The following is a 26,976-nucleotide window of genomic DNA, read 5'->3' as shown; positions in this document are numbered from 1 at the left end:
GAGAATGGCGTGAACCCGGGAGGCGGAGCTTGCAGTGAGCTGAGATCCGGCCACTGCACTCCAGCCTGGGTGACAGAGCGAGACTCCGTCTCAAAAACAAAAAGAAACAAAAACTTCAAGAAATCAATTAGGGTTGTTTAATTTTTAAATGGTGGACTCATTTCTAGGAGTATTTGTTTTTTTCTCTTTCTTCCTCCATATTTTACTGAGACTTGGTCATATTCTTTCTAATTGATGTTCAGTTTCATACTTTCTTCATTATTACCACTTTTATCACTCTAATCAAATTCTAATAGTCTCACTCCAGACTCTTCTGAGCTACTCTAACCAAATCCAATTTTTTTCCATTCAGTTTGCACCCTAACCTCAGAGTAATCTTCACAAAACATAGATATCATGATGATGTTTGTATTTTTAAAATGTTGAATGGTTCCATATTTTATTCTACAGCAAATCAAATCAAGATTTCTCTACCTTCATTGTTCAAGGTAACCCATCACTTTCACTCTTCTCTGTCTTCAATGACTGACATTATTTCCTGTTACTCTGCAATACATTGGCGCTCAAGTCAGTGTGATGAAAGCCAACTTCTATCCCACTTCTGTAATAAGCCTGTTCTTGGAATAAAGTATTCCCAGAGAACTCTCACTTGGCATGCCCCTCCCATTTTTCTTCCAGCTCTGTAAATCCTGCCCATTCAGCAACTGTTACCAGTCCTCACCTTCTCCTTCCAGTTTTCAACACATATACATTGAGCATCTTCTCCAAATTGAAAGTCATCTTACAGCATGTGACAAGGAGTGAAAGGCTGTGAACCAGGGCCTTTCCAGTCCAACTGAGTCTGTCTGGACTACTCTAGACTTCTAAGTCCTTCTCTTCTGAACTTCTATAGTACTGAAAGTCTAGACCAGTGGGCTCCAAAGTGGAGTGCTCAAAATAATCCTCGGGGGGTGTAAGAATATATTGGAGCTTATATTAACATTTTTTCCGTATCTTTTCAAATTTCTATTTTAGAGTATTTCTATAAAGTATGCTATATATTAATAGAGAGGCACATGTTTAACCTTTATAAATAAATAACATATATGGTCCATGTGCTAGCACTATAACTGTGGGGTGAGTGATAAAAAATACATAGAGCCTCAAGTTCAGAACAATTTCACTGGGGTTTTAGGAGGTCAGCTAACTGGTCCACCCAAGTCCATTTATTCTCTCCTTCAAAAATTGTTTACTAGTTTCCTACAGTGTGCCAGGTGATGTTGAGAGAGAGAGCAGTCAGGCAAGGGGAGAGTAAAATGTCAGTTTTCTTTCTGATAAAAGCTCACTGGAAAATGTGGCTTTAGATCAGGGCCAGGATGGTTTGCTAATACTTTGCCCCTGCAGTAAGGAGACCCAGTACAGGCAGAGTGGGACGTTATGTCCTTTCTCTACCTCTGTCCTCCCCAACCAGGGGCAGGGCCTGCGCCCAAAGCTTATTGCATGGCCAAGAGAAGGTGGGAAGGTACCCTCTTTGCAGACAAACAGAAGGATCCTGTCAGAGTGGGGAGTGGGTTTATTCTTTCAAATGAACCAATGAGATAAGTCGCTCCTCCTTGGGGGAGGGGAAGCAGGTGGCCGGCCGGTGGTCAGCAGTGTCCTCACAATATGGGATTTGCTCCAAATAAATAAAGTACTGTTATTTTGGCTTTCATCACCTTGTAATGAGCTCTTGTTTTGTTTCAAATGTATCTACCTGAAAGGAAGCACTCTTTCTTTTTTTACCAAAAGGACTAGCATGGTACATGACCTATTGAGGGGATGAGTAGAATTGTGTCCTTGAAGATGGATCTGTACTGAGGCCTGAGGCTTGATGCCATTGTATGACACTGCCCCCTCACTCCCAAAACTAGAGTTCCTCATCTGGATTCCTAATGGTAGGATAGAACAGAGCAGAACAGGGCTGTGTGTGTGTGTCTGTGAATTGCTTCTGGATCCATTGTGAAACTCCTGTTCTAGCTCCACCCACTATTCCCCACTCCGCCGCCCCACATACCCACATCCCTACACAGATACACACACCTACATACACATTCACACTGTTCCTACCATTAAATTTTGCAATCTGTGGCACATTATAGAATGGACATAGGTCAAAGCGTGTGGTCATGAGAAACAAAGCAAGGAGAAACAAAGCTTGTTGCTTCTCTTGTAAGCACAAACCAACTTAGTGTCATGAGAGAAAGAGAGAAGAAAAAGGAGAAAGAAGGGAAAGGGACTCGGGGAAGGAGGAAGGATTGGAAGCCCTGGTCCCTGGATGAAGGACCTTGTTGAGATAATCTCCATCCTCACTCCCTCCTTCTTGCCTCCTAGGGCAGAATTCTAACATGACATTCTAGATAATTAAAATCTATCCAATTAAAAAAATATCTGCAGGGAAAAAGATTTCAGAACTTTCCTCAGTAACTAAAATGATTAACTACAGGCTAACAGAATATGTTTCTCCAAATCGTTAAGTTTTTCTTGTAGTTTAAAATGGGTTTCTTTCCATTGTGGAAGGCTCAGTTCATTACCATCCTTTGTCTGAAACAGGGATATTAAGTTGACCGCTAGATTTACAACTGAATAAGCCAATCCTTTGCCATCGTGCACCTGTTTCTGTGCAGGCACTTTTCTACATCCTCTTCAGTTTTTCACATCCCACTTTAGTTGTGGGAACTAAATAAAAGGATCATTTGCTGGTTTCTGTGTGCTTCTGTGTATTTATCCCCAGTATTCAGCTTAAAAGAAAAACTGTAATGTTAATTCAGAATCAGTTCTTTACCTGTCCATTATGATTTGTTCAGGGTATTAGGACATTTATATATAAGTCTTGAGGATATTGAAACCTTCTTAACCCAAAGGTGTGAATGCAGGGCCAGATGTGGTGGCTCACGCCTGTAATCCCAGCACTTCGGGAGACCAAGTCAGGAAGATCTTTGAGCCCAGGAGTTCAAGACCAGCCTGAGCAACATAACCAGACCTTGTCTCTACAAAAAATGAAAAAAAAAAAAAAAAAGCTAGGCATGGTGGCACATGCCTGTAATGCCAGCTCCTCGGGAGACTGAGGCAAGAGGATTGCTTGAGCCTGGGAAGTTGAGGCTGCAAGTAGCTGTGATGGAGCCACTGCACTCCAGCCTGGACAACAGAGACATACCTTGTCTTGAAAAAAGAAGAGTTGTGAATGCTGGAGTGCAGGAAATTTCTGGATTAAATATTAGTTTTGTTACCAATTTGGCTGCTGAGATAAAGGCAAACAACACTGGCTTAGAAACACAAAAGTCTGTTTCTCCCTCATTTCACAGTCTAGGCATACAGGCTGGTGGGGGAGCTGCACAGTCTTCCTGGCAGGTTGTCCTGTCGTCCTTCCTTTATGGCTTCCATTTCAAGTTCTTGTCACACTTCAGCTGGCAAGAAGGGGACAAAAGGAAGTAGGAAGCGCACCCCTTCCTTTTAAAGGTACAACCCAGAAGTTTTGCGTATTACTTCCATTCACATTCCATTGGCCAGGACTTAGCTACATGAAGATACTTAATTGCAAGGGAGGATGGAAATTATGACCTTTAGATGGGTGACTGTGCACCCAGGTGGAAGGAAGTAATGGATTTGGGGGACAACAGTTTGCTTTGCCTGTGGCTTTATAGTGCCAGCCTGAGCAGCGTGTTTTGACCCCGAGTTCAGCTAGGGGACTAGCAAGCAAAGTAAAAAATACCTGAGGATATAAAGAAGGAGAAAATGTCGCTCTGCGGTAGAAGGTTGGTGTTGCAACTTTGTGGCTCTCAGGCCTCCAGTTCAATGATGAGATATACTTCTCCTCCTGCTGGAAAATAATTTGAAGCTTAACCTCCAAGAATATATTTTGCTACTGTACAATTGAATCAATTTTCTAGATGCAGTTTTCAGGCCAGAGAGGTTCAGTATAAAACCAAGATCACATGCATGATCACTGTGATTTTAGGCCACAGAAGCCATACTGCCATTGCCCCTTGATTCAGATCCTTCTATTAGTCTCAGTTATCGCTACATGTCTCTGAAAGGGGCAGTAATGTATATTTGAGGCCTTTAATGATGAAAATTAAACTTTTAAAATGCTAATGAATGAAAGTTTAAAGTTTTTTTTGTAATTGTACTACTACTACCACTTCGTTATAAAATCTGCATTACTTTAGCAATGTCTTCTCTAGGAAAATAATCATAAAGAGACAGTTTGCTTATTATAGTGCAGTGCTGTACATACTCTACTGGGGACTTGCGTTTCTTATTTGTTTACTTGACTAGCCAAGCACTTTTTCCTGTTAGTGTCCGTATTCATCTTCTTCAGTTGTAACCCTGGTTTTCCTCTCAACCTGACGAGACCAACCTGGATTTTGACAGTCATGCTGATTTTTATCTATTTAAACAGCTAGAAGCAAAATCAAATTTTGTTTCTGGCTTTTGTTATTGAGAAAAGTAATAAAAACCATGGCAGAATTAGATCAAGGACATTCATTATTTTAACTAGGACCAAGAAATAAATACATAGCTCTTCCTAAGAATTGGATTAATTTAAGTGTACAGAGGATATTAAAAATTACATTGAAAATATGTTTCATAGCTGGTCATTTGTTTGATATACAAATGTTAGCATTTCTACTGTCTGTTGTAGAGAAAACAAAATAATGAAAAGTCTCATTGGCTGAGTGCTTTAGTGTATACCTTTTCTGCATCAATTTCTGTGGTCAAAGTTTAAAGCCTTGTATCAGTCTCCAACTGCATGGCTGGCACATACCAGAGGAAGGAAAATTGGGGAGGTTGTGGTGGAAGATCCGCAACAGGCACTCACTTCAGTATTAATATTCCTGTTTGAATAAATCATGAATTCTCAGCAGGGGCAATATTGCCCTCAAGGGTGTGAAAATTGTTCTTGGAAAGTGAAAAAAAATCAGATATTATGACTGAGCTCAGAGTCAGAGGGAGATGTTACTGTGGAAGAATGGTCAGAGAGATGGGACACTGCAGGCTTTGAAGATGGGGGAAGGAGACATGAGCTAAAGAAGGTGGGTGGCCTCTAGAATCTAGAAAGGGCAAGGAAACAGATCCTCCCCTAGAGCTTCCAGAAAGGATCCTTGTTATACTTCTGACTTACAAAACTGTAAAGTAATAAATTTGTGTTATCTTAAGCCACTAAATGTGTGCTAATGTGTTACAGCAGCACTAGGAAACACTGTTTCCTCTCCTGTTTTTAAGAAGAATAGAATGAGCTATGTCACCGGTTTGTTGTAATTGCTAAATAAAATAATTTGTGAGAAGTACTTGGCATAGGGAACACAGTGATGTATCTCAGCCTTGCCAGCGTTCAGATGGGTAAGATTTCCTTCTGAGTGCCCTGTTCCCATATTTAGGTTGCCAATGGACTTCTTTCTTTATGTCAGTGGCAACAGTCAAGTCTTTTACTGGCCTGGTCACTTTAAGGGGACTTTAAAGTCTTTCCTAGGATTCATCATTCATTGTTTTTATATATCAGCTCTCAGAAGATGTTTTTATTTCACTTGTTGCCAAGTTATGGGAAATTTATTCTGGTGCCATCCAGGTACCACCCACTCGTATGTCCTTCCCCAAAAGTAATTCTCCCTGTATTTTCTTTCTCCTTTCTGCCTGGACTGCAGGAATGTCTGAAGGCTTATTGGGGTCTGTGGAGAGGTAGGGGAGGGAAGCTCCCAGCAGGGAGCAGAGAAGCAGTTGCCAGTCATCCCGGTGAGTGCAGGGCAGTCCCAGGTGGGGTGGGCATTCTAGAGTGAGGCATTACAGTTCAGGGACGACTGGGCTGGAAGAATAAACTCCGTGTATTGTTTTCTTATTTTTGTTTTGTTTTAATGATTAAGAAAGTCTCTCTAAAAAGGAGAATCTTCACAATCTGACATTCATTGACGTCCTTCAGGTCAGTTAAGTCAGTTGGGTAGATCTTGGTGTAAGTGAATAAAGTGAAGGCCACAGGTTTTCCTCTGTCTTTGCTGGGTCAGTCAGATTCCCAGAGAACTGTTTTTGCATTATCACAGGACAAGAAACAACAGAATTGTATTCCTACTACCCAAGTGCTAATATTATGTGGGTTTACTTATGTTATCTTTTAATGCACACAAAATCACTGTGAAATACATATTATTACTTCTGTTTCCTGCTGAGAAAGGGGAGCATCATCACAACATCACTATGAAATAGACAAATAGACGGCAATTGCGCCTGTTTACAGCCAAAGACCATGGGGCTCAAGGAGGGTGACAGCTGTACCCGCTTGGCTGGGACAGCAATATGACCACTGTGGGGCTGCCACTGGCTGGTTGCTTATACAGGACTTCTCAGTTGAGGCCATGTTTCAAAGCCTGGTTTTCAGTCTTCAAAGTCTGTACATTGGACTCTGTCTGTGAACTCAGAGATGATCAGACTCTACTGTGATATACTCAGACTAACCAAGTGTTAATATGGATAATGGATTTGCCAGAAACATTATGGCCTTATTCTTAGGGTATTTCTTTTTTTCTAAGATCATGTTCTTCCTTTTTCTTTCTTCTTCACTGTGCCCCATTCACCTAGCTACTTCAGGGCCCAGCTTAAGCCTGACATCCACCTGGAAGCTTTCCTTGACCCTCCTAATTTTTGTTGTTTGCCCTCATACCACCCCCAACTCAAAGTGGTCTAATAAAACTTTGTGCTTCCCCTAGAATAACTCGTATTGTATTGTTTTCTGTTCACTTGTCTGGTAACCCTCACTAAAATCAAAGTTCCTTGAGGCCAGGGATTGTACTTCATGTACTGTTCTTCTAACTGGGACTCAGCACAAGCCTATATACATAGGAGATGCTCAATAAAATTTTCTTGAATGAATAAGAATGGAAGACCTGTGTTTTAAGTCCTGGCCTTGCTACTTTCTAGTAGTGTGACTTTCATCAAGTTCCTTCTGTCCATACAGCCTCAGTTTCCTCATTTATAAAAAGGGAAATTTTGTAGAGATGCTAGGGAGTTCTTTTCAAACATGAACATACTGGGATTCTAATGCAACTCATTAGCTGTCCCAGAACCATAAATCAACAATCATATCTTGCAAAGTACAAGTTGGGAGGATTGCCTGTACTTCTTGAACAGGGATTAATTATTTCACCGTATCCACTTACATACATTAACAGTCAACGGATTCATACCTATTTTGTGCTGATGTTTCTGTCCTTGATCCCAAGGGCTTACTTATCATAGAATGTCCTCTTCATTTAGACTGATTGGCACACTGAAAAGAAGGCTTTTGAGCCTGAAAAAATAAATTCTGCTTATGTCTGCTTTCTTATTCTTATATCCGTTTGTTTTTTACCTAGAGAGAGTTAATGAAATCTTTTGTTATACTAAGTAAGAATTTCAAGTGAATATAATTAAATAAACTAGTATGTAAAAACAGCAGTATCAAATAAGAAAAAAGTCTGCAAATATTGATGATTATTGATGGACTTGGGTTGGTAATCGGTATAATACCATGACTGTGTGAATATTTTATATGAAAATAAAAGGAAAATACAAACTAACATGCCAGCAGTAAAAATGTGCAATATTAATTGTAAATGATTGCAGTAGCTCACATGTGATGTCTGCTCAGCTAACTCCTAACTAATGGAGGAATCCATGTCACACTGCAAGATTGTATTGGAGGCTTACAGATTATAAAATGTTGTTTTCTACATTCCTAAAGCTTATTACTATAGAAATAAAAATCTCACCATGTCTCAGGTACTTCTTGCTAGTAAATTAAACACATTTAGATGTTTTATTAATATATAGTATGTAATAAACCAAAGTAGTAATTTACTAAGACTTTCTATAGGTGCAATTAATTTTTCCAAAATTTGCTCAACATTTGCTGGTGACTGTCACTAATTGAAGACTCAAAAACAGACTAAACGCTTTTCAGAAATTACTTCTTAACCTTACTGCAAAGTCTTAATGTTATTGAAAAGATATACCTGAGAGGATAAAGCATCAGTATTCTAAGTAAACTAACTACAGATAAATTTTAGTCTGTATTTCATTAAACATTTTCTTGCCCTCTACAGAATTTCTTTTATCTTTGGGCAAAAACTGTGTTTAGCTTAGCTTATAGGCTAATTAACATTAAGTTGGTTTTTTCCCCCAACTCTGTCTTTCTTCATTACTTTCATGCCTTCTTGCTTATTTTGCAATCATGATAATCTCTGACCTGCTTACTCAGCAAAATCCACTTCCAGGTCAGGGCCATGACCTCGTGTGGACAGAACACAGTCTTTCAGCAACACACCAGGAAAACAGCAAAGACAAATTGATTTGTTGTTTCTGTGCACACAAGTTATTCTGTACTGAAATCATAGTCAATGAAAAGGATCTGATGACTCAAAATCTTGGTACAGATGAAAATCTATACTTTTCAAGAAAATAAGAGTATATCTTTATTTCATATAGAAAATAAATTATGTGGTTGGTTTGAGTGCAGTGTTTGAATTTGATTATAGATTACTTAAATTACTTTATAAAAAGTAGATTGAAGAAGTTAGGAAAGGAATGCCCATATTTACATATCCTAGTATTGAAAGTGAATTCCAATTTTTATGCTACATATAGAGTAAATGGGTGTGTAAATGAAAGTTCGAATCCTAAAAGTTACTGATCATGTTGATGATCAACTGAATCACATTATAAATTTGGCTATATTCTTTAAGAATGTTATTTATTTTCAGATTCAGATAAATGGTTCCTAATTGGTATGCTAGTGGTAAGAGTTATAGTTTATAAACAATGTAGTATTTTGTCTCATGGTTCTGATTTTTAAATTACTATACTTAATTTGGTATTTAAAACAGCATTATAAGAAATTAAGAAAGTTTTTGTTAAAAAAAAAGTGGAGAAACCTGGCTTTAACTAATCTGCCCTTAAAAAAGGTTGATGAATGGCAGGATTTGTAACAGAGCAGAAACAGAAGTTGTTTCCGTGGAGCAGGAATCCTGAACTTCTCAGGGAGGCAGAGGTGTGAGAATCCAAAAACCCAAAAGAAGATGCATCCTTGGTGAAGTTAAAAGGAAGAAGAAAAAAATGCAGTGTCCAGGACAGTTCTTCACATGTGGTGGACAATACATAGTTTAGTTGACTAAATGAACTTAGACCATTTGGTCATATTGGGCATTGGTATGATTTAGTTCTGCTATAATGTACAAAAATGACACCGATGTAATAAGAGCGATGAGAGACTTAAGCTATTTGGGCATCTGCTCGAAGTCTTATTCATATTTAAATGAAAATGGGATCTCAGATACTAATTTGCCTCACTACCATTTTCTCTCTAGGGAAGTAACGGAAATGAAGGAAACTGCTATATTGGACCTAATTTTAACCAAGGAAAGATTGGTTGATAAGATAAAAGTAGAAGGAACCTTTATCAATTTATTCGATAAATACATATTGAGTGTCTGCTGTAGGCCAGCACTTGGAGGATTGTGACCACAATGTTTAAGTTTTTGCACTAAGGAGCAGATGGTGGATATGGCAGACATGTATTACAGACTTCAGGGGAACTCCCAGATAGTTCAGAGAAGAAGAAGATACGGTTCTATAGCCTGAGGCTCTAAAAGAGAAGATAACTGAAGAGATGGGAAGCCCACCTCTACATTCAAATTAGGGCTCTTTCTAGGTACTCCTAAAGCTCCTCAAACAGTACTTGGCACATAACTGATACCAGTAAGTTTTACATATGCATATGTAAAATATGTGTGCATATGTAAACAATGAAAGAATAAACAATGAAATTGTGATAATATAATCATGATTATGTTTCCAAATTATCAAAGATAATGTACACATTCTGTCTCACACACACACGTACTCCAAGTCTAACAGTCCATAACTGTTTGAATGATTAGAATTAGAGATTTGATAGTTCTAAAAAAAAAAAACAAGAGAGAGAGAGAGAGAGATAGTTATGGCTGCAAAGGGCATGTTCAAATTAATTCATAATATAAAAGAACATTTATTTATTCATTTTATTTATTTATTTTTTGAGACGGAGTCTCACACTGTCACCCAGGCTGGAGTAGAGTGGTGTGATCTCAGCTCACTGCAGCCTGAGTCTCCTAGATTCAGGCAGTTTTCCTGCCTTAGCCTCCGGGTAGCTAGGATTACAGGTGTACACCACCATGCCTGACGAATTTTTGTATTTTTAGTAGAGACAGGGTTGAGACTCATTATGATCAGTGTATACCATGATGTGATTGTCAAGAAAATGCAATCTTAGGCTGCGTTAAAAAAATGAATAAAACCACTGAGTATATATATGTGTCTCAGGGTGGGAAGAATAAAGTTCTCAAGTTCTGACAAGACAAAATGTCTTACCCACAAATTTGTTTAGGAATGTATTATATAAAGTTCTTTCCAACATTGACATCCTTCAATTCAATGAACAATTGTGTACTAGGATAGAGGAAAGCATACGTAAGATGAATCTGGGAGTTTTGGAAGAGTGACCAGATTGAAGGAGTGTCTGAAGGCAAAGCTAGCACATTCATGGAAGGCAGTTGATTCCATCTTAGCCAAGGGTTTAGTCACAAGTAGACTTGTACAGAAAAAGCTCTTTTAGGAGGCATGGATCCCCATTGTAGAATATATTTGAGCAAGGTCTGGAGGACTATTTAATGAGGATGTTGATTGGGGGATTAACTTATAGCTCAGGTGTACGTATGAAGACTCCAGACTTTGTCAAATGAGGAATAAGTGCACTCTCAAGAATAAAGTTCTCAAGATCTGCCAAGACAAAATGTCTTACCTACAAATTAATTTAGGAATGTATAAATTCCCTTATACGTAGAGTCCCAGGACTCCAGAAGAGTAAACAGTTACTGGATGTTGAGTTCAATGTTGAAGCTTCACCAGCTTGCAGATTGTGGGTACATTAGGACCAAGAGATGCTTCTCATGAAAGTTGGGTTGAGTTAAAAACCAAACCAAACATGAAAAATCCGTTAGAAGGTATTTGTTTGTGTCGTCCAACAGCTTCTTTAGATTTTGCTTCGAATGGTAAGTCATACCGTATTTTCTAACAAAGCCGTAGATTTGAGGCATTTCTGGCCCTGCCTGCAGAAAGAAAGACTCTTTGCATGACATCTCAGACTCCCAGGCATAAAAACCCAAAGGAAATAATTGACTTCTGAGAGTGTACCTTGTAGGTATCAGCTGGACTTGACTTGGCTTCAATTTTTGCTTCAAGCTTTCAGACAACACATAACTAAGACAGAATGAGACCACTCTAGATGCCTCATGGTAAACTCAGGGGAAGAGACTGCAAAAACAACATTGTTTCTCCCTTTGGAATTCTGGAGTTACAAGGCAGAGGTGCCCCATCTTCCCGAACTGTAAGTGAATTCCCTTTCCATCATTCTCATTCAGTGGCCAGCCAGCTTATGCTTGAACAGATTCTGTGACAGGAGTCTCACTACCTTCCAGGACAGCTTCACCTGCCCTTTAATGACACCAAATGTAACAGGAATAAAGGGAAAGGAACATAAGGAGATAGTAAGTTAAGGAATGGGTGAGAAAGAATGTGGCAGGTGGCCCGGGAAAGGGTATTCCATGGTGATTTGTCCTCAATGGGAAGTGGAGAGCAAAATTTAAAGCACTGAGAAAATGTTGTTCCTCCCATTGATAATTTTCCTTCCCCCTTTGGCATTTTTGCCAAGCTGGCTTTATATCTACAATTCTAATTTTTGTGAGTACTAAGATGTTGCAACTGGAATGAACCCTCTAAATAATTTTTAAGCTACGTATTCCTTTTATTTGTATTGAACCAAAACAATGGCACCAGACTAGTGGAATGAGGACCAGCTTGGGAGTTAGTTTGAGAGGTTTCAGTCTTAGCCTTGCTATTGACTAGCTCTGGAACCTGGGCCTTAACATATAAGCCTTAGTTCCCTCATCTCTAAAATGGAGATAATAATACCTACATGCAGGTACGTTGTGAGGTCTCAGTGAAATAGAATCATTCAGTGTGGTGCCTAAAGAGGGTTTTGTTTGGTTTGTTCACTGTTGTATCCCCAGCACCTAGGATGGTACCTGGCTCAGAGCAGGTACCCACTAAGTGCTAAAATGAATACTGAATGAATGAATGACTGTGGTCAGTAAATGACAGCTATTGCTAAAGGCATGGCAGAGCTGTCAGACACAAGAAGTCTTTGTAAAGCAAGAGACTGATTATTCGGAGGCTTGAAGGAGAATGCTTTGTCGTAAGCTAAATTAATTTTTCCCCACCATACAGCATGGCTTTAGGATTCTTCAAAAACTGACTAGGTTGGTCTGATGGTAGTGGGTTATCAGAACTTATTAACATTAGTGTCACTAAAGTTGGCGTTTAATCCCCCTGTGCTAAATTTGACTGCCAAAAAAAGAAGAAGAAGAAGAAGAGGAAGAGGAAGAAGAAGGAGGAGGAGGAGGAGGAGGAGAAGGAGGAGAAGGAGGAGAAGGAGGAGAAGGAGAAGGAGGAGAAGGAGAAGGAGGAGAAGGAGAAGAAGGAGAAGGAGAAGGAGGAGAAGGAGAAGGAGGAGAAGGAGAAGGAGGAGAAGGAGAAGGAGAAGGAGGAGAAGAAGAGAAGAAGGAGAAGGAGAAGGAGAAGGAGAAGAAGAAGAGAAGAAGAAGAAGAAAAGAAGAAGAAGAAGAAGAAAAGAAGAAGAAGAAGAAGAAAGAAGAAGAAGAAGAAGAAGGAGAAGGAGAAGAAGAAGAAGAAGAAGAAGAAGAAAAGAAGAAGAAAACTGACTAATACTGAAACTGACTAATACTGTGACCATTAGAGTCTTTCCTCAATCCTAACCCTATGTTCTCTATGAGACATCTAGAGTGGTCTCATTCTGTCTAGTCAAGTATCATTCGAAAGCTTGGAACGAAAAATGAAACCAAGACTTAAAGACTGGCTGGTAGCCATTCAGAAATAGATACCAATGTAGATTAAGTTTTGACAACATTTTCCCTTTCTACTACCTTCTCACATTTTTAAGAGAACATTTGGTAAAACAAACAAGAGTGTCTTTTCAGTGTCGGGTTATCTCTTTTTCCAGACTGAGTTTGGTAAGTTATATAATATTTGGTGTTACTCATCTCACAGGATGTAAAATCAGGTAAAAATAAAACCATATGGAATCTTAAATACAGTTTGAGTTACTTTCCTAGAGGTAAGTATAACTCACCTATATAGTTTTATTTGTTTTGGAGCCCTTTAATATTTGTCAGATTAAAGCATGTATTTTTACAAAACTAAAAGTACAGAAAGTCAGCTCGCACCAATTGGAAGTTATTTTAAAAGATCCTGCTTTCAATTCAGCATTTCAAGAATAACAGAGAAAATGCATAAGGTCTAGATTAAGAACCATGTAACCAAAAATGACAGTGGGGTGGGAGAGAGAATTGGGCTGGGATAGGATGAGAAGGAACTTTCCCATTTACTAAAAGAATAATGAAGCAAGGATATTACCTCTAGCTGCATTACGAACAGAACAAATGTAAACCATACCACATAGACACCTCCTCCAAATACTGCCTTCTAATGTCATCTCATTGCTTACTGCCTGCTAATCTTATCTCCCTGCAGGAGCCAATCTTAAAATTATACTGCATCATAGTTAACTAAACACATTGCATCTAGCAGAGATAAATCGTGGACTCCCAGTAAATATTTATTAATTGACTTATGTGTACTAAGCAAGTAGGTTTTCTTTCTGACTTGACACATTAGTCACTGTTTCTGCAAGCGAAGTTTCACTTTCGCTCTTCCTCATACCTGCAGTGCCATTCCCATCATTGCCAGTATTGCCTCAAAGTAGTGCAAAAGAGCACTCCCTCTCTGAAGCCCTCTTTGATTAAGCTTACCTAAACTAAAGCCATCTCATTCCTCCAGAAGCCACTTTATGTACATGGTTATAATCATTTCAGAATGATTTGTTTACTATTTTGTTAAATATTCTTATTTCTCTTGGTTTTAATACCCCCGTGCATGACAATATATACCCCCACCAAGAATGGGCATTGAGTCTCAGTTCTCATAGGGACACACGCACACAGACACCCTCTACACGTAGGGTCTGGCCCAGAGGAGAAGCACACTCAAAGGACATGTTCCACAGTTAGATAATAAAATTGTTAGCATTAGTAAAATAAAACATTCCTAATTATTTGTCTCTACAAATCAGCCAAGAATGGGTATAAATGGAATCAAAGCTGTGAGAGACAGATCTACTTCACCAAACAGGTGATCAAAACCTAATACATTTACACCTCAAAATTGCTGTTAGGTAGATCGAATAACTACTAAAGTCTTCCAGAGGTAAATAATGTGTGGTATTATATTTAGCTGAGAGGCCTGTACATTATTTGAGCCACTGTATTAAAAGTTTTGATTCATTCAATCTTTAGGAAAATGATTTGGAAGAGATTAAACTATGTATTGCTAATGCTTGTACACCATTGGAAGCATCTGGTACTTTCTGAACTTCCCGCAGTGTGAGTTGAGCCATAGGGCAGGCCAGAGCTCCGTGCAAAGGTCAGATGAGTGTCTGCTCTCCAGCCTTTTATGCTACAAACTAAGTGTGGCCAAGGCAGACCATGAGATAGTTTATGAAGGGTCCGTTAAGTGCATGTAGGTGCCAACAGCAATGAAAATCCCCATCTATGCTGGAGTTACATGGGTATATAGGAGTGAGGCTAATGGTTAAATGTGTTTAGCATTGGGTGAAAATGAATTTTTTTTTTCATACTCCATAGAAAAGGTGAATTTCAGTCTTTCGTTTTTGGACAAAAGTGTTGACTTTGATAGAGAGGAACTAGAGAGCTATAGTCTAGTGACTTTATCCTGGGTATAAGCCTCTACATTAAGAAGAAATAAAATCAGTAAAAGATGCTGGGCAAGTTACCAGGTTAAAGGGGATACATGGGGCCCAATAAGGAAGATATAGAGGGTTTGGGTGCTCATGATTAGACCTTGACTCTGATAATGACTAAAAGATATTGCAAGGTTGGAGGTATGCTGGGAGGAAGAGCAGAGTGGATTGGAAAGTGTGTGAAATGATATGGCTAAAACAATATTGGATAATACTGGGTTTTTTGTTTTTTGAGATAGGGTCTCACCGTGTCACCCAGGCTGGAGTGCCAGTGGCATGATCACAGCTCAGTGTAGCCTCGACCTCCTGGGCTCAAGTGATCCTCCCACTTCAGCTTCCCTAGTAGCTGGGACTACAGGCACATGCAACCACGCCTGGCTAGTTTTAGTATTTTTAGTAGAGATAGGGTTTCACCATGTTGCCCAGGCTGCTCTCAAACTCCTGAACTCAAGGGATCCACCCACCTCAGCCTCCCAAAGTGCTGGGATTACAAGTGTGAGTGACTGCCCAGCCTGACAATGCTGGTTTTAAAAGGGTGGCATTTAAAGTGATAACTTAGTATGAAGGGTTAAAAACTGGAGAAAAAATTATTAAAAATTCATTGCAAGCAAGACAAGAAGAATAAAAATGAGAGGACATTTATTCCTTTCTTTCCATGTGTCTTCATTGAATACTTAGCTTGTCAAAGGCATTGTATTTGGAACTTTGGAAGAGAGAAAGGCAAAGTAGAATTTGTCAGAAACAGTCTTTTTAAAAGGAAGGAATTTTTTTGTAATGTATTAAATCTGTTAAAGTCTTGTATACTTGAAGCACTTTAAAAGTATTTATTAATTTCCCATTACAGCATATTTCAGGTGACAAATTTCTATTTTGTATTACAGCTAGAAATTGAAAGTTCACTAAGATAGTAAATATGACCCCCTAGAATCTTGAGTGTATACTAAATGATCAAAATGAGTTTTTATTATCTGTGACTGTATTAGAATAAACTAAAGGGAATTAAAATCATACAAATTCTTTCTTTTATTCATGTTGATACAATTACTTGAAATCATGTATGGAAAGAGGTTTAGTAATTTTTAGATCGTTCCCATATTAGCTCCAAGGCTTTATTTGAACTTTGCTCTTTCTATGTTATGACTGTTTATTGTCCTCTGAAGACAAGTACCTTAAGCTGTGAATTTGGTCACAAAAGCACTGAGCACATCTGATAGCTACAAGGCAGGAAACCGTGACCTGACATGGGTTTCCGATCCATTCTGTGGGGAAGTGATATTGTAGTAATGGATTTGCTTCTGCCAGTGCAGCTATTTTAAAAGCATGGAAAACAAATGACCCTGTGGACACAGACAGAGCCCTAAGAGTTCATATTCCCTTCACAGGGCTGCAGTCAGGCCTCTAGCCTCAGGCCGCCACCCTCTCCTCTCTCGAGTCACCCCACCTCTCCCATCAGGTGACAGTGTGAGTTGGAAAAGGGACGGGTGTAGCCACACCAGGACAATTTGTGGTCAGAAGGTCAGGTTTCAAGGGCCGGCTCTGTTACTGGCTGGATGCATGTTGGTAACCTCATAATCCTTAGATTCTCACCTGTAAAATGAGGACAGTGGGAAAGCCACCACATGAGCTATGAGGGAATCTATTTATATTATTTTATAGCACTTTTATAGCACTTGCTGTGTGCCAGGCACTGTTGTAATCACTTTACAAACATGAACTCATTTCATCCTTCTTACCGCCCTATGCCATAGTTACTATTATTATCCCCACTCTACTGATGAGGAAACACGGCCTAGATCAAGGTACTTGCCCAGATCCCAAAACTAGTAAGAGACAGAGCTGGGATTCAATCTTGGTGAATTGCAATTGCTTGTTTTCGGTCATAAGCACATAAGGAATAATCTGTATTGCAGAAAATAGACTGTGTTTACTCTTTGAGAATATTTAAGGGCCCAAGATCCTGTGCTTGGTGACAGAGGCACAGGGCTGGTGGTAGCAACTTTCTAGGCCAACTGCCTGTGTGTGGTCAGCTAGATGGGCTCTGATGGTGGGGCCTGATCCAAGAGGGAAGTGAGCCTTTCTAAGAACATGTAGAATATATGTGTTAGATTTCTAAAACTCAAACGAGTGAACAGGTAACATATATAGGATTAATGTGTGTATAGATGGAGCAGGTCTGACAGGTAAGAAACCCTTCTCCGCTCTGCCCCAAATGTGCTCTACCACATGCTTCTCACCCTGGCTTTTTGCTGTTAAACTGAATAAACATCAGGCAAGAACTTCACTTCCTTGTGTGAACACATGCCCCTTAATAAAATGTATACCCCTGGACATGGTTTGTACATTTTCCATTTAATGCAAAATTAGCTAACAGATGTTTTCAATTAGGTGTAGAACCAGGAACTGGTTTCAGGGTGCAGTGCTAGAATGTGTACTAATTGATTGATATGCCTGTCCTGGTGTCTCCCGGAAGATAAGAAGCCCTTAGCAGACAATCATGCCCAGAAACTGACCTTTGGAATGATGACTACAGTCCCAGCCTAAACCTCCTCAGCCTCAGGGGCAGTCAGTGTAAAGGTTGCAAGTTCAGTCTTAGAGCTATACCTTCCCTAAGATAAGAAGGATGAAGAGTTGGCATTCACTAACAGGAGCCTGAAGGCAAAAACACTGGGCAGTTTCACAAAAAAGAAACAAGCAGTCTTTCTGAAGGTGAGTCTTCCTGTTGATCAGGTGGCCAAGGCCACCAGCCCACTGCTGATTACTCAGACACGCCCAAGATCCTGCTACTACCCTGGTTTCTGCCTCCACATTCGTCACTACTGAGATGACTTACTGGTCACAGTAAAAGCAAGTTGATAAAGGTGGCCAGTGGGGGAACAGAGCTTATCTGCCTCCTGAGAGAGCCAGTCGCTGGAAACTGGACTGAGAGCCCTGATTTGGAGCACAAGGAAACCTTAAAAAGTGAGTTGAGGTTACATTTTCTGGGAGGCCGTAAGAAGAGCAGTAATGGGGTGGGAAAGGGGGCTGGCTGCTTGGGGACGCTTTCCAGCTGGAAATCTAAGCCCTGACTTCTTTCCCACCAAGTGCCAGTGTGTTTAAGGTAGTACATCATATACTGTTTTTGTTCAGCTAGTGCCAGTAACATTTCAAGGAGCTAGGAAGAACCTGACTTTCTCTGCCACTTAGAGAAAATTATTAAATGTTTACTAGGAGAGTTCTGACTCAGTGAATTAGGATACTGTGAGTTGGTTGGAACAGAGGTTTTTGAAACCAGAATGTGCTGTGAAGAGATGATGGGTTCCTTTTCCGCATTTTTATTCCATGACAACCGAGCCAGCTTCCCAGAGATAACTATAAACACAGAGCTTTTGTTTGCCAGGTTTAGTTAGGGGTTCTCTTTGCCGGTCCGGAGTTATATTGCAGAACCATAATCCATGTTTTCTTTGGACATGAATATGCAGTGTTGTCCTTGTAAAGATGCCATTAAAAGTTTAAAAAGCGTACAGCCCCATCCCCAATCCCACTAACGGCAAGCGTGCCTCGAATGCTTTTGCACCCAACTCTCTGGGATGGGACTTTTGAGCTGGACAGACTACAGCCCCAGTGTTGCTGTGCCCAGAACCTTGAGCCAGCTGAATTCCAACTCTAATTCTTTTAGTTCTCAATGTCATTTCCTTCGCCACTTCCTTGCCTGGCATTCTCCTGTGTTTTTGTGTACATATCTGTCTTCATCATTGATCTGTAAGCTCCTTTGGGGCCAAGAGCTCTGGAGCCAGGAGATGTAAGTTCAAATCTTAGCTCAACCAGGTACTGAATAACTCTGTGACTTAGTGAGTAGCTTACCTCTCTGTGCTCACGTTTATTTTTCTATAAAATGGTGATAATGAAAATAGAAGTATACACTGCTTAGGGTGATTCTGAGAATAAAAGGAGTTAATACATGGAACGTGCTTAGAGCAGTGCTGGGTATACGGTAAGAGTTCCGTAAGTGTAACTTTAACCACTGCCAGCATTCCCCACAGACCCTGGCGCATTGTCGGTGTTTAATGAATGTTTGTCAAATTATAAGAAAAAACATTGCCCTTTCTGTAGGAATTGCCCATGGCTGAAGAGATGGGGGAAGGAAAGGAAGAAAGGGAACACATGATATTTCTTTTTCAACATTGGGGAGTTTGTGGTAAAGTACTTGGGGCTCTGGAGTATAAAGAACTATGTTTGATCTTTTGTCCAAACCCCTCTGGAATTTGGGATTTGCCAGCGGGCGGTTGGGGGGATGGGGGAGCAAAGCAGTGTGCTCTGCAGGGAGAGAACCAATTACAGTGTGCTTGAAGAGGGTGGCATTTATTCTGCTGAACCTCTTTTCTGCTTCACATAACGTTGGCCACTTCACCTTTCCTGAGACATCTCTGAGGATGGGCATATTTTAAAGACTTGAGCTTACATCATCGCATCTTAAAAGAACCGAGTATAATTGAGTTGCTGATACAAGTGGGTACTTGCACCAGGTCCGGGTCGCCCACATCTCTATGGAAACACATGTTTGCTTTAAAGCCCAGCAATCAGAAGCAGATCCTTATAGGAGCCAGCGTTGGGTCACTTTTAGAAAAAGCCATTTATTTATATTCTCAAGTGAGCAGAGACCTATGAAATGAAATAATTTCAAATTAAATAGAAAAACCATGCCGTAGGTGAATGCTAATAAAGCCTGCCATGCGTCCTCCTCCCCCTGTGCTTGCACTGCCTTAGATCTGCCGCATTTATTTTAGCTGTCCTTTGCTCTTTTGTGCCCATTTGCATTCTGCTGCTGTGGGGAGGTGGTTTGGCACTTTATGCAAAAATGGTTAATCTTCATTCATAAGCATTTGCCAGTACTGAAATGGAAAATTCAAAGCTGGGACTGCCAGAAAGTGCGCTTTGTGTTCCTCTCTGCCGTGTACATGCAGCATATACAACAGTGTGCGCCACGCAGATGACGCTGCCTGCCGTACGAGCACTCAGCACTCGGGGCTGTTGAGTGAAGATGTTCTCCCATGAAGGTCTCAAACTTGCATCAGCACACCTTGCCCTAGATCTGCTCAAGTGATATTCTAAGAGATTGGAAGCTTTTATCTGCCTCTGAAAGCAGGCCTTTTCACATAAGTATTGACTGTTAATGACCTGTTTAAATAAAACATTCAATTTTCTTTCTTCCCCCCACAAAGAACTTAGTAGGCAGTGACATTTCTAAACCAAAGGCTAACCCTGCTTTTCAAAAAAGGCCAAGCCAGAGCTTTTAAATGTGAAATTTTTTCTGACATTTGCCCTTAAAATGCTTTTCAGTGAAGTTGTTCTAACAGTGGGTTGAGTACATTGAAATGTCTTTGAATGAAAATGCAACCTTGAGTTTTTTTCTCCAAATTAAACAAAAAATACCAATCTAAGTATCTTCATATGAAATTCATATTTCGGTCACCACTGTGTTTCATTTTTTATGTTTCTCAGTCCTAATAATTAAAGCGACTTTCCTTTGAGAAACAAGAACTTTTATTAAACTGTGGAAATTAAACCACAGAAACAAAGAGCAAAAACACTTGAAATAGAAGAGACCTCAGTTGTTACCATGCCAGATAAGGAGTGGCAAAGGATGGAAGGAAAAGAAGGAGGGGACAAAATGGAAGAGAAATTAGTCAATTGAACAGTTAGGCGACAGAAAACATACCTACTACTAAATTTAGACCAAATCTCAGTTTTGTAGAAGGAACACTGTTTCCCTCTTCAGCTGGCATGCAAGTGCCCCTGATTGTGCTTAGGGCACTGGATGGTTAGTCTCTGGTTTAAAAGTGACCTGTACAGAGAAATAGCCTACTACTATACATCATTGGAGACGGCGCCCACACCTTTGTAAGTGTTTCCATCAACTCCCAGTGCCGGTACAGACCTGTAGTATGTAAGAGCCAAAAGAGACTACAACCTGGAGACCTGAGACCCTCGTGCCATGGCCCATCAGGAGGAATGGTGCCCTTTATAGACAGATGTGAAGTCCTTCCAGCTCTCCCTATTGAAACTTACCTGTCCTGTTTCCCATCCTCTCAGAGCACTGCTCTCTGCTAAGGGCCAATTGATGGCAGTAGGAGAATGAAATAAATTAATCTGTGGTAGTGCACCTTCTTCCAGAGGTAATAACGTGCCTTCAACTAAGCAGAAATGTGTGTGTCTCTTAAGAAGCTCATACTCAGAGATACCGTTGGATGCTGTTTTGCCTGAGAGATTTTTGCTGCTTCTCAAATCACATGGCATAATTGACTTCCTACACACAAGATCAGTGCTGATTCTTCCCCTCTGAGCAGCCGTGAGAAAATGTCTCAGTATCTACATGATCATAGTGATGCAGGATTTTCAATAGCATTGTCTAGGCTGTACCAAAGTCAGGTACACAGACACTTTAATAACTCTAACTTAATAATTTAAGTTAGTAATTCAATTAGTTATACCTTTAGACCCCAGAATGTCACGGAGCCACTGGCAGCATCACAGCTCACAAGAAACAATTTGTTGGCTGAGGGCCCACTAACTGCAACTTCACCTGAGGTAGGAAGCTGCAGGAAAACAGCCTTTTTCTGGTGGGGGTGTTGTGGCGAATGGAGTCTCACTCTGTCGCCCAGCCTGGAGTGCAGTGATGTAATCTCAGCTCACTGCAACTTCCGCCCCACCTCCCAGGTTCAAGCAATTCTCCTGTCTCAGCCCCTCGAGTAGCTGGGACTACAGGTGCACACCATCATGCCCAGCTAATTTTTGTGTTTTGGGGAATGGAGTCTCACTCTGTTGCCCAGCCTGGAGTGCAGTGATGTAATCTCAGCTCACTGCAACTTCCGCCCCACCTCCCAGGTTCAAGCAATTCTCCTGTCTCAGCCCCTCCCCCCCTCCCACCTTACCCCCCAGGTACCTGGGACTACAAGCACACACCATCACCCCCAGCTAATTTTTGTATTTTTAGGAGAGACGAGGTTTTGTCATACTGGTCAGGCTAGTCTCGAACTCCTGACCTCAGGTGATCCACCCACCTCAGCCTCCGAAAGTGCTGGGATTACAGGAGTGAGCCATCGTGCCCAGCCAAAAATAGCCATTTCTTTAAAACAAGTGAATTTATGCCCATTCCTGTGTGAGTGGAGTGGTTTCGCGCTGCAGTTTGTGCGTCCTGCACATGCACAAGGCATTATCGTGGGCCTGTCTGGCCTGAGAAGGCAGGTCCCGGAGAACGGTTTTATTCCCCTGGCGGAGTTCTTACTGTATTTCATAGACAGTAAGCCTTGTGACTTATTTATGATGGTTTTGAGGTGCTATTAGCCCAATGGCCATGGGCTTGCTGAGTTGGACTGCCTTAGGTTTGAGTCCTGGCCCTGCCACTTACTATGGGACCTTGAGCAGTTACTAGATCTCTTTAAAGGTGCTTCAGTTTCCACGTATGTAAAAATGGGGATAATCTTTTTTTTTTTTTTTTTTTTTGAGATGAAGTCTCGCTCGTGTCCCCCAGTCTGGAGTGCAGTGGCGTGATCTTGGCTCACTGCAACCTTCACCTCCTGGGTTCAAGCAATTCTCCTGCCTCGGCCTCCTGAGTAGCTGGGACTACAGGTGTGTACCACCACACCCAGCTAATTTTTTGTATTTTTAAGTAGAGATGGGGGTTTCACCATGTTGGCCAGGCAGGTCTCGAACTCCTGACCTCAGGTGATCCGCCCGCCTCGGCCTCCCAAAGTGCTGGGATTACAGTCGTGAGCCACCGCGCCTGGCAAATATGGGGATAATCTTAATTTCTATTTGTAGAGTTGTGATGGTAAAATGAAAAAAATTGTATGTCAAGCACTTAGCAGAGTGTCTGGTACGTTGTAAGTTCTCCAGAAGTGTGCTAATTATTATTAATAACGTATTTGTGAAAAGATTATTCCTTAACAACATAATTTGGAGGAAACTCATCTTCTCCTTATCTCTCTAGGCTTCCATGAGAATCTGTTTCTTGTGTGTAATATTTGGGATTAAGGAAGAGGCTCTTTCTTTATGTTCCAGGATGGAGACACTAGTGGTTCTCACGGTTTTGCTAGTGCATGGCTTGTTAAGCACTGATTGCTGTGCTGCCCCTGCCCTCCAGAGCTTCTCTTTCTGTCTGGTGAGGAGCAGAGTATTTGCATCTTTAACAAGTTCCCAGATGATGCTGATGCTACTCATCTGGGAACCACACTTTAAGAACCTCTGCTCTGGGACAGTACTTTCCGATAGAAATATAACGTAAGCCACACATGCAGTCGTACATTTTCTAGCAGTCACATTGAAAAAGTGAAAAGAAGTGGATGAAATTAATTTTGATATTGTATTTTATTTAATCCAATCTATCAAATACCACCATTTCAACATATAATCAATATAAAAAGTATTAATGAGACAGCTTATATTCCTTTTTTAGTACTCAGTCTTTGAAATTCGGCCTCTATTAAACCCTTCCAACACATTTCACTTTAGACTAGTCACATTCAAATCTGGCTTTGCATGAAAATGACCTGGGAGTTGCTGTTTTTCATCACAACTTCCCCACACCAACTGACCTTGGGGCCCAGAAATCTCACTTTTTCAGAGCTCCCTGGTTAAGTCTTTTGATTAGTCGGAAACACAACTCAATCCAATCTCTATCAACTTGGTCATTTTCCCTCTCTAAGCCATATGTCATGACATTTGGCATTTACCCACTCCAGCTTACATTATGATAATTTATGAAATACCCTATTAACGGCCCCAAATATGCAGTATGATTTTTATGTTTTTATAAATCATGGGAAATTTTGCGTTAATAACCTTGAAAATTTTGTTAAAATCATTGCTTAAAATGTTTTCTTATGTATTTCCTATGGTTTCTTAAATCTAGTTCAAGGAAAGTGATGTAATACCCGAGAACAGGAAAGTAAACCTAAGAGCATTAATGGGTTTCAGAGAAACAAAAGTGAAACTTTATTACTGCCTATACAATCAAACAGGAGGGAGAAAGGAGACAAGCAAGTCAGAAAGCAATTTGATAGCTCAGTACATTGATAGAACTTTGCATGTTTTATGTGATTGCATTAGAAACATAAATATGTATTTTTAAAGCTTTACAGACTGTCATACATATTAAACTTTGTTGAATTGTATCAGTTGGAAATACTGAGACAAACATATTTACCAGAATTTCTATTATTTGGGTTTACTTTTCATAAAAAAATGTTTATCTTTGTTCTAAGCTGATAGATTTTCTGGCTACTGTTAATGCATGTTGTGTAAGATTTTTGCTTAGTGATCAGTTCAATATACTTTTGTGTTTGAAGTGATTGGTGGTAACCGTATTTGTGGTTCATAAATTTTATCCTAGAAAAGTATATACAGATGATGTATTAAAATGGTGAAAATCTTTTCTTTATGACTAATATGTTTCCCTAATAAGTTTTAACAATTTCCTTGATCCCTATTTTTCTTTAAGACATACATGAAAATTAGATGATTGTATCTATATATGTTTGTAATGGTATTCCTGAAATCTAAATTGCAATTTTAGGGAAAAAAGTTTTAAAAAATGTCTAAGTTGTTGAAATGTTGCACCAACATCAGGACTTTTATTTCTGAGTATCTTAATTTTGTGTTGATTCATTGGTATGTACAAAACAGGTATCCATGGACTTGAATAGCCCTCAGTAATTGGTCTGTTCCAATAACAATTTCAAATGATAATAACGAGGAGAAACCAGGTTCTTCTCAAGAAGTCAAAGATCCCTGTACCTTTCTTATAGATTTAAAAGCTCTCGTGGTCGATGCATGTTAAGGTGTGAGTATTCGGTCATGTTTGGCAGTGATACACTACCAAGCATGATGACCAAGATGTTAGGGAGAAGGTCTGTTGTCCCCAGACACCTGTTACTCACTGTAGGTCCTAAAAATCACAGCATTAGAGGCTTCTTGGGCTTACCTACATGTCTGCACCTTGGAGGACTGAGGCTTCACGTTGCTAAACTCTGGGCCTGTCATGTGAAATGAGGTGAAAATATATTGAAAAGTTCCTTGACTACTTTAAACAATTAAGATTCGGATGAAATTGAGCTGACTGGGCAGATAGAGTTCATAGCAGAAAAGAGAATCTCAAAATAGGGATACAGCCCAGTTTCATTTTCATAGCAGGGAGGATCAGCTCAGTAAAGGTAATGAGCACATGATGTTATGCAGGGACAAGGTGGGCTTCCGGACATTCTGGAGGGACTAGTGCCAATGGGAGGGTGCAGACACTCAACAAGGACCTTCAGGACACACTGAGAATAACCTTGCCTGTCCCACAGTTTCCCTAGTGTTTGTCCTTAGCAGTAGAACCCAACTTGACTATCTGGTCACTTAAACTTATAATTCTTTAAGGCAAACCAAATTTATGGTCTGTTTAGATTAAAACCTTTTAACTAGTTTCCCATTGCCTCTTGTTATGCACCAGCTGGCAGAAAGCTGTGATATTAGAAACAGTAAGATTTTATTTTACTGTGATGTGGAGAGGGTATTGGAACCCACCTGGAAGGTAGAGCCTGTAGAAGCAGCCTTCCACATGGGAAAAATAATTGAGAGTAAAATGGACAAGGAATGGGTCCCTATAATTATTTTTATCTTATCTTCCCATCTGAAAAACTTAAAATAGCCCCATTCTACGCTCACGGCCAGCATTTTCCTTCCACAAAAAAATAAAATTATGATTTGAATAAAATTGTAATTAATCTTACTAACATCAGTCTCAAAGAAGAGTCTTCCTTGAGTTAGACTTTGAGGTCAAAGAGAAAAAGAATTGCCAAGGAGGTTGTGAGTGTGTGTGCGTGTATGTTTTCTTATGAATATAGCTTACCATCCATTGTCACCATGTCTTCAGATCTCATGAATTTTCTGTCTTCAATGGAATTGCTCCCTGATTCCCCTGCGGATTATAACATTTCAGCTTTAGAAAATGCTGCATATCCAAACCCTAGACATCAAAGCCCAAATGCAAAACAAAGCAAAAGCTTCTATTAAATTTCACATATCTATAATGGCAAAATTAGATGTGTCCAGAAGAATCAGCTGATCTGGTCTATTGAAAGGCATCGTGGCTCACAGATTCATTCTTAATGGCACCAAATTCAGCTGTCACCATTCAGTTCTTCATAGTTCTTAGGTATACCTCTCTCTCTCCTCCCCCCCACCCCCCCATATACACATTCATATACTATCACACAGTGAAAAATTCATATATATACAGTGTATGTTTACATAATACTAAAACTTTCATTTGAATAAGAAAGTCAGCCATCTGGAAATCTTCCAATATAATGATTACAGACCATCTTGCAGGCTTGTAATGACCAACGAAAGGCTTCACTTTCCATCCATGGCTTGTAAACAAAAGCATCTAATTATTTGTTCTTGTACTTCACACATCATTCATGTTCACTATTAGAAATAATCAGAAAAGAATCCTTTATTTACAAGTGAGTAACTTTCAGGGGCAGGAATAAGTGAAAATAAAATTCAAGTGTTATTTGCCAACTATTAGGTTGGTGCAAAAGTATTTGTGGCCTTAGCCATTACTTTCTTTCTTTCTTTTTTTTTTTTTTCATTCTGTAGTTTTTATTATGGACAAAAACCCAAATACGTAAAGGAAATAGGAAGTCTTCAGATATCACAAAATAACTTCTTTTTTTGTTTGTTTGTTTGCTTCTTTGTTTTCTTTTTCTTTTTTATTACACTTTAAGTTCTAGGGTACATGTGCACAATGTGCAGGTTTGTTACATATGTATGCATGTGTCATGTTGGTGTGCTGCACCCATTAACTCGTCATTTACATTAGGTATATCTCCTAATGCTATCCCTCTCCGCTCTGCCCACCCCACAACAGGCCCCAGTGTGTGATGTTCCCCTTCCTGTGTCCAAGTGTTCTCATTGTTCAATTCCCACCTATGAGTGAGAACATGCAGTGTTTGGTTTTGTTCTTGTGATAGTTTGCTGAGAGTGATGGTTTCCAGCTGCATCCATGTCCCTACAAAGGACATGAACTCATCCTTTTTTAT

The 26,976-nt window shown here is 40.0% G+C and overlaps 1 protein-coding gene across 5 annotated transcripts in view; it reads left to right on the top strand.

Moving 5' to 3' along the window:
* SPATS2L (spermatogenesis associated, serine-rich 2-like) overlaps positions 1–26,976 on the top strand; it is a 172,750-nt gene that overhangs the window by 51,937 nt on the left and 93,837 nt on the right. The window contains exon 1 of one of the 5 annotated variants that reach the window (XM_011949958.1): positions 11,260–11,404. The exons of the other annotated variants lie outside the window; for them this stretch is intronic. Coding sequence (XP_011805348.1) covers positions 11,310–11,404 — 95 coding nt within the window. The 5' untranslated portion in view covers positions 11,260–11,309. Of the gene's footprint in view, positions 1–11,259; positions 11,405–26,976 lie in introns of those variants that run through there. 5 annotated transcript variants of the gene reach the window in all.

The sequence above is a fragment of the Colobus angolensis genome, unplaced genomic scaffold (assembly GCF_000951035.1).
Source record: "Colobus angolensis palliatus isolate OR3802 unplaced genomic scaffold, Cang.pa_1.0 Scaffold30, whole genome shotgun sequence".
NCBI classification, from domain to species: domain Eukaryota; kingdom Metazoa; phylum Chordata; class Mammalia; order Primates; family Cercopithecidae; genus Colobus; species Colobus angolensis.
The sequence above is the reverse complement of the archived record's forward strand: the minus strand, read 5'-3'. Positions and strand labels throughout refer to the sequence as shown.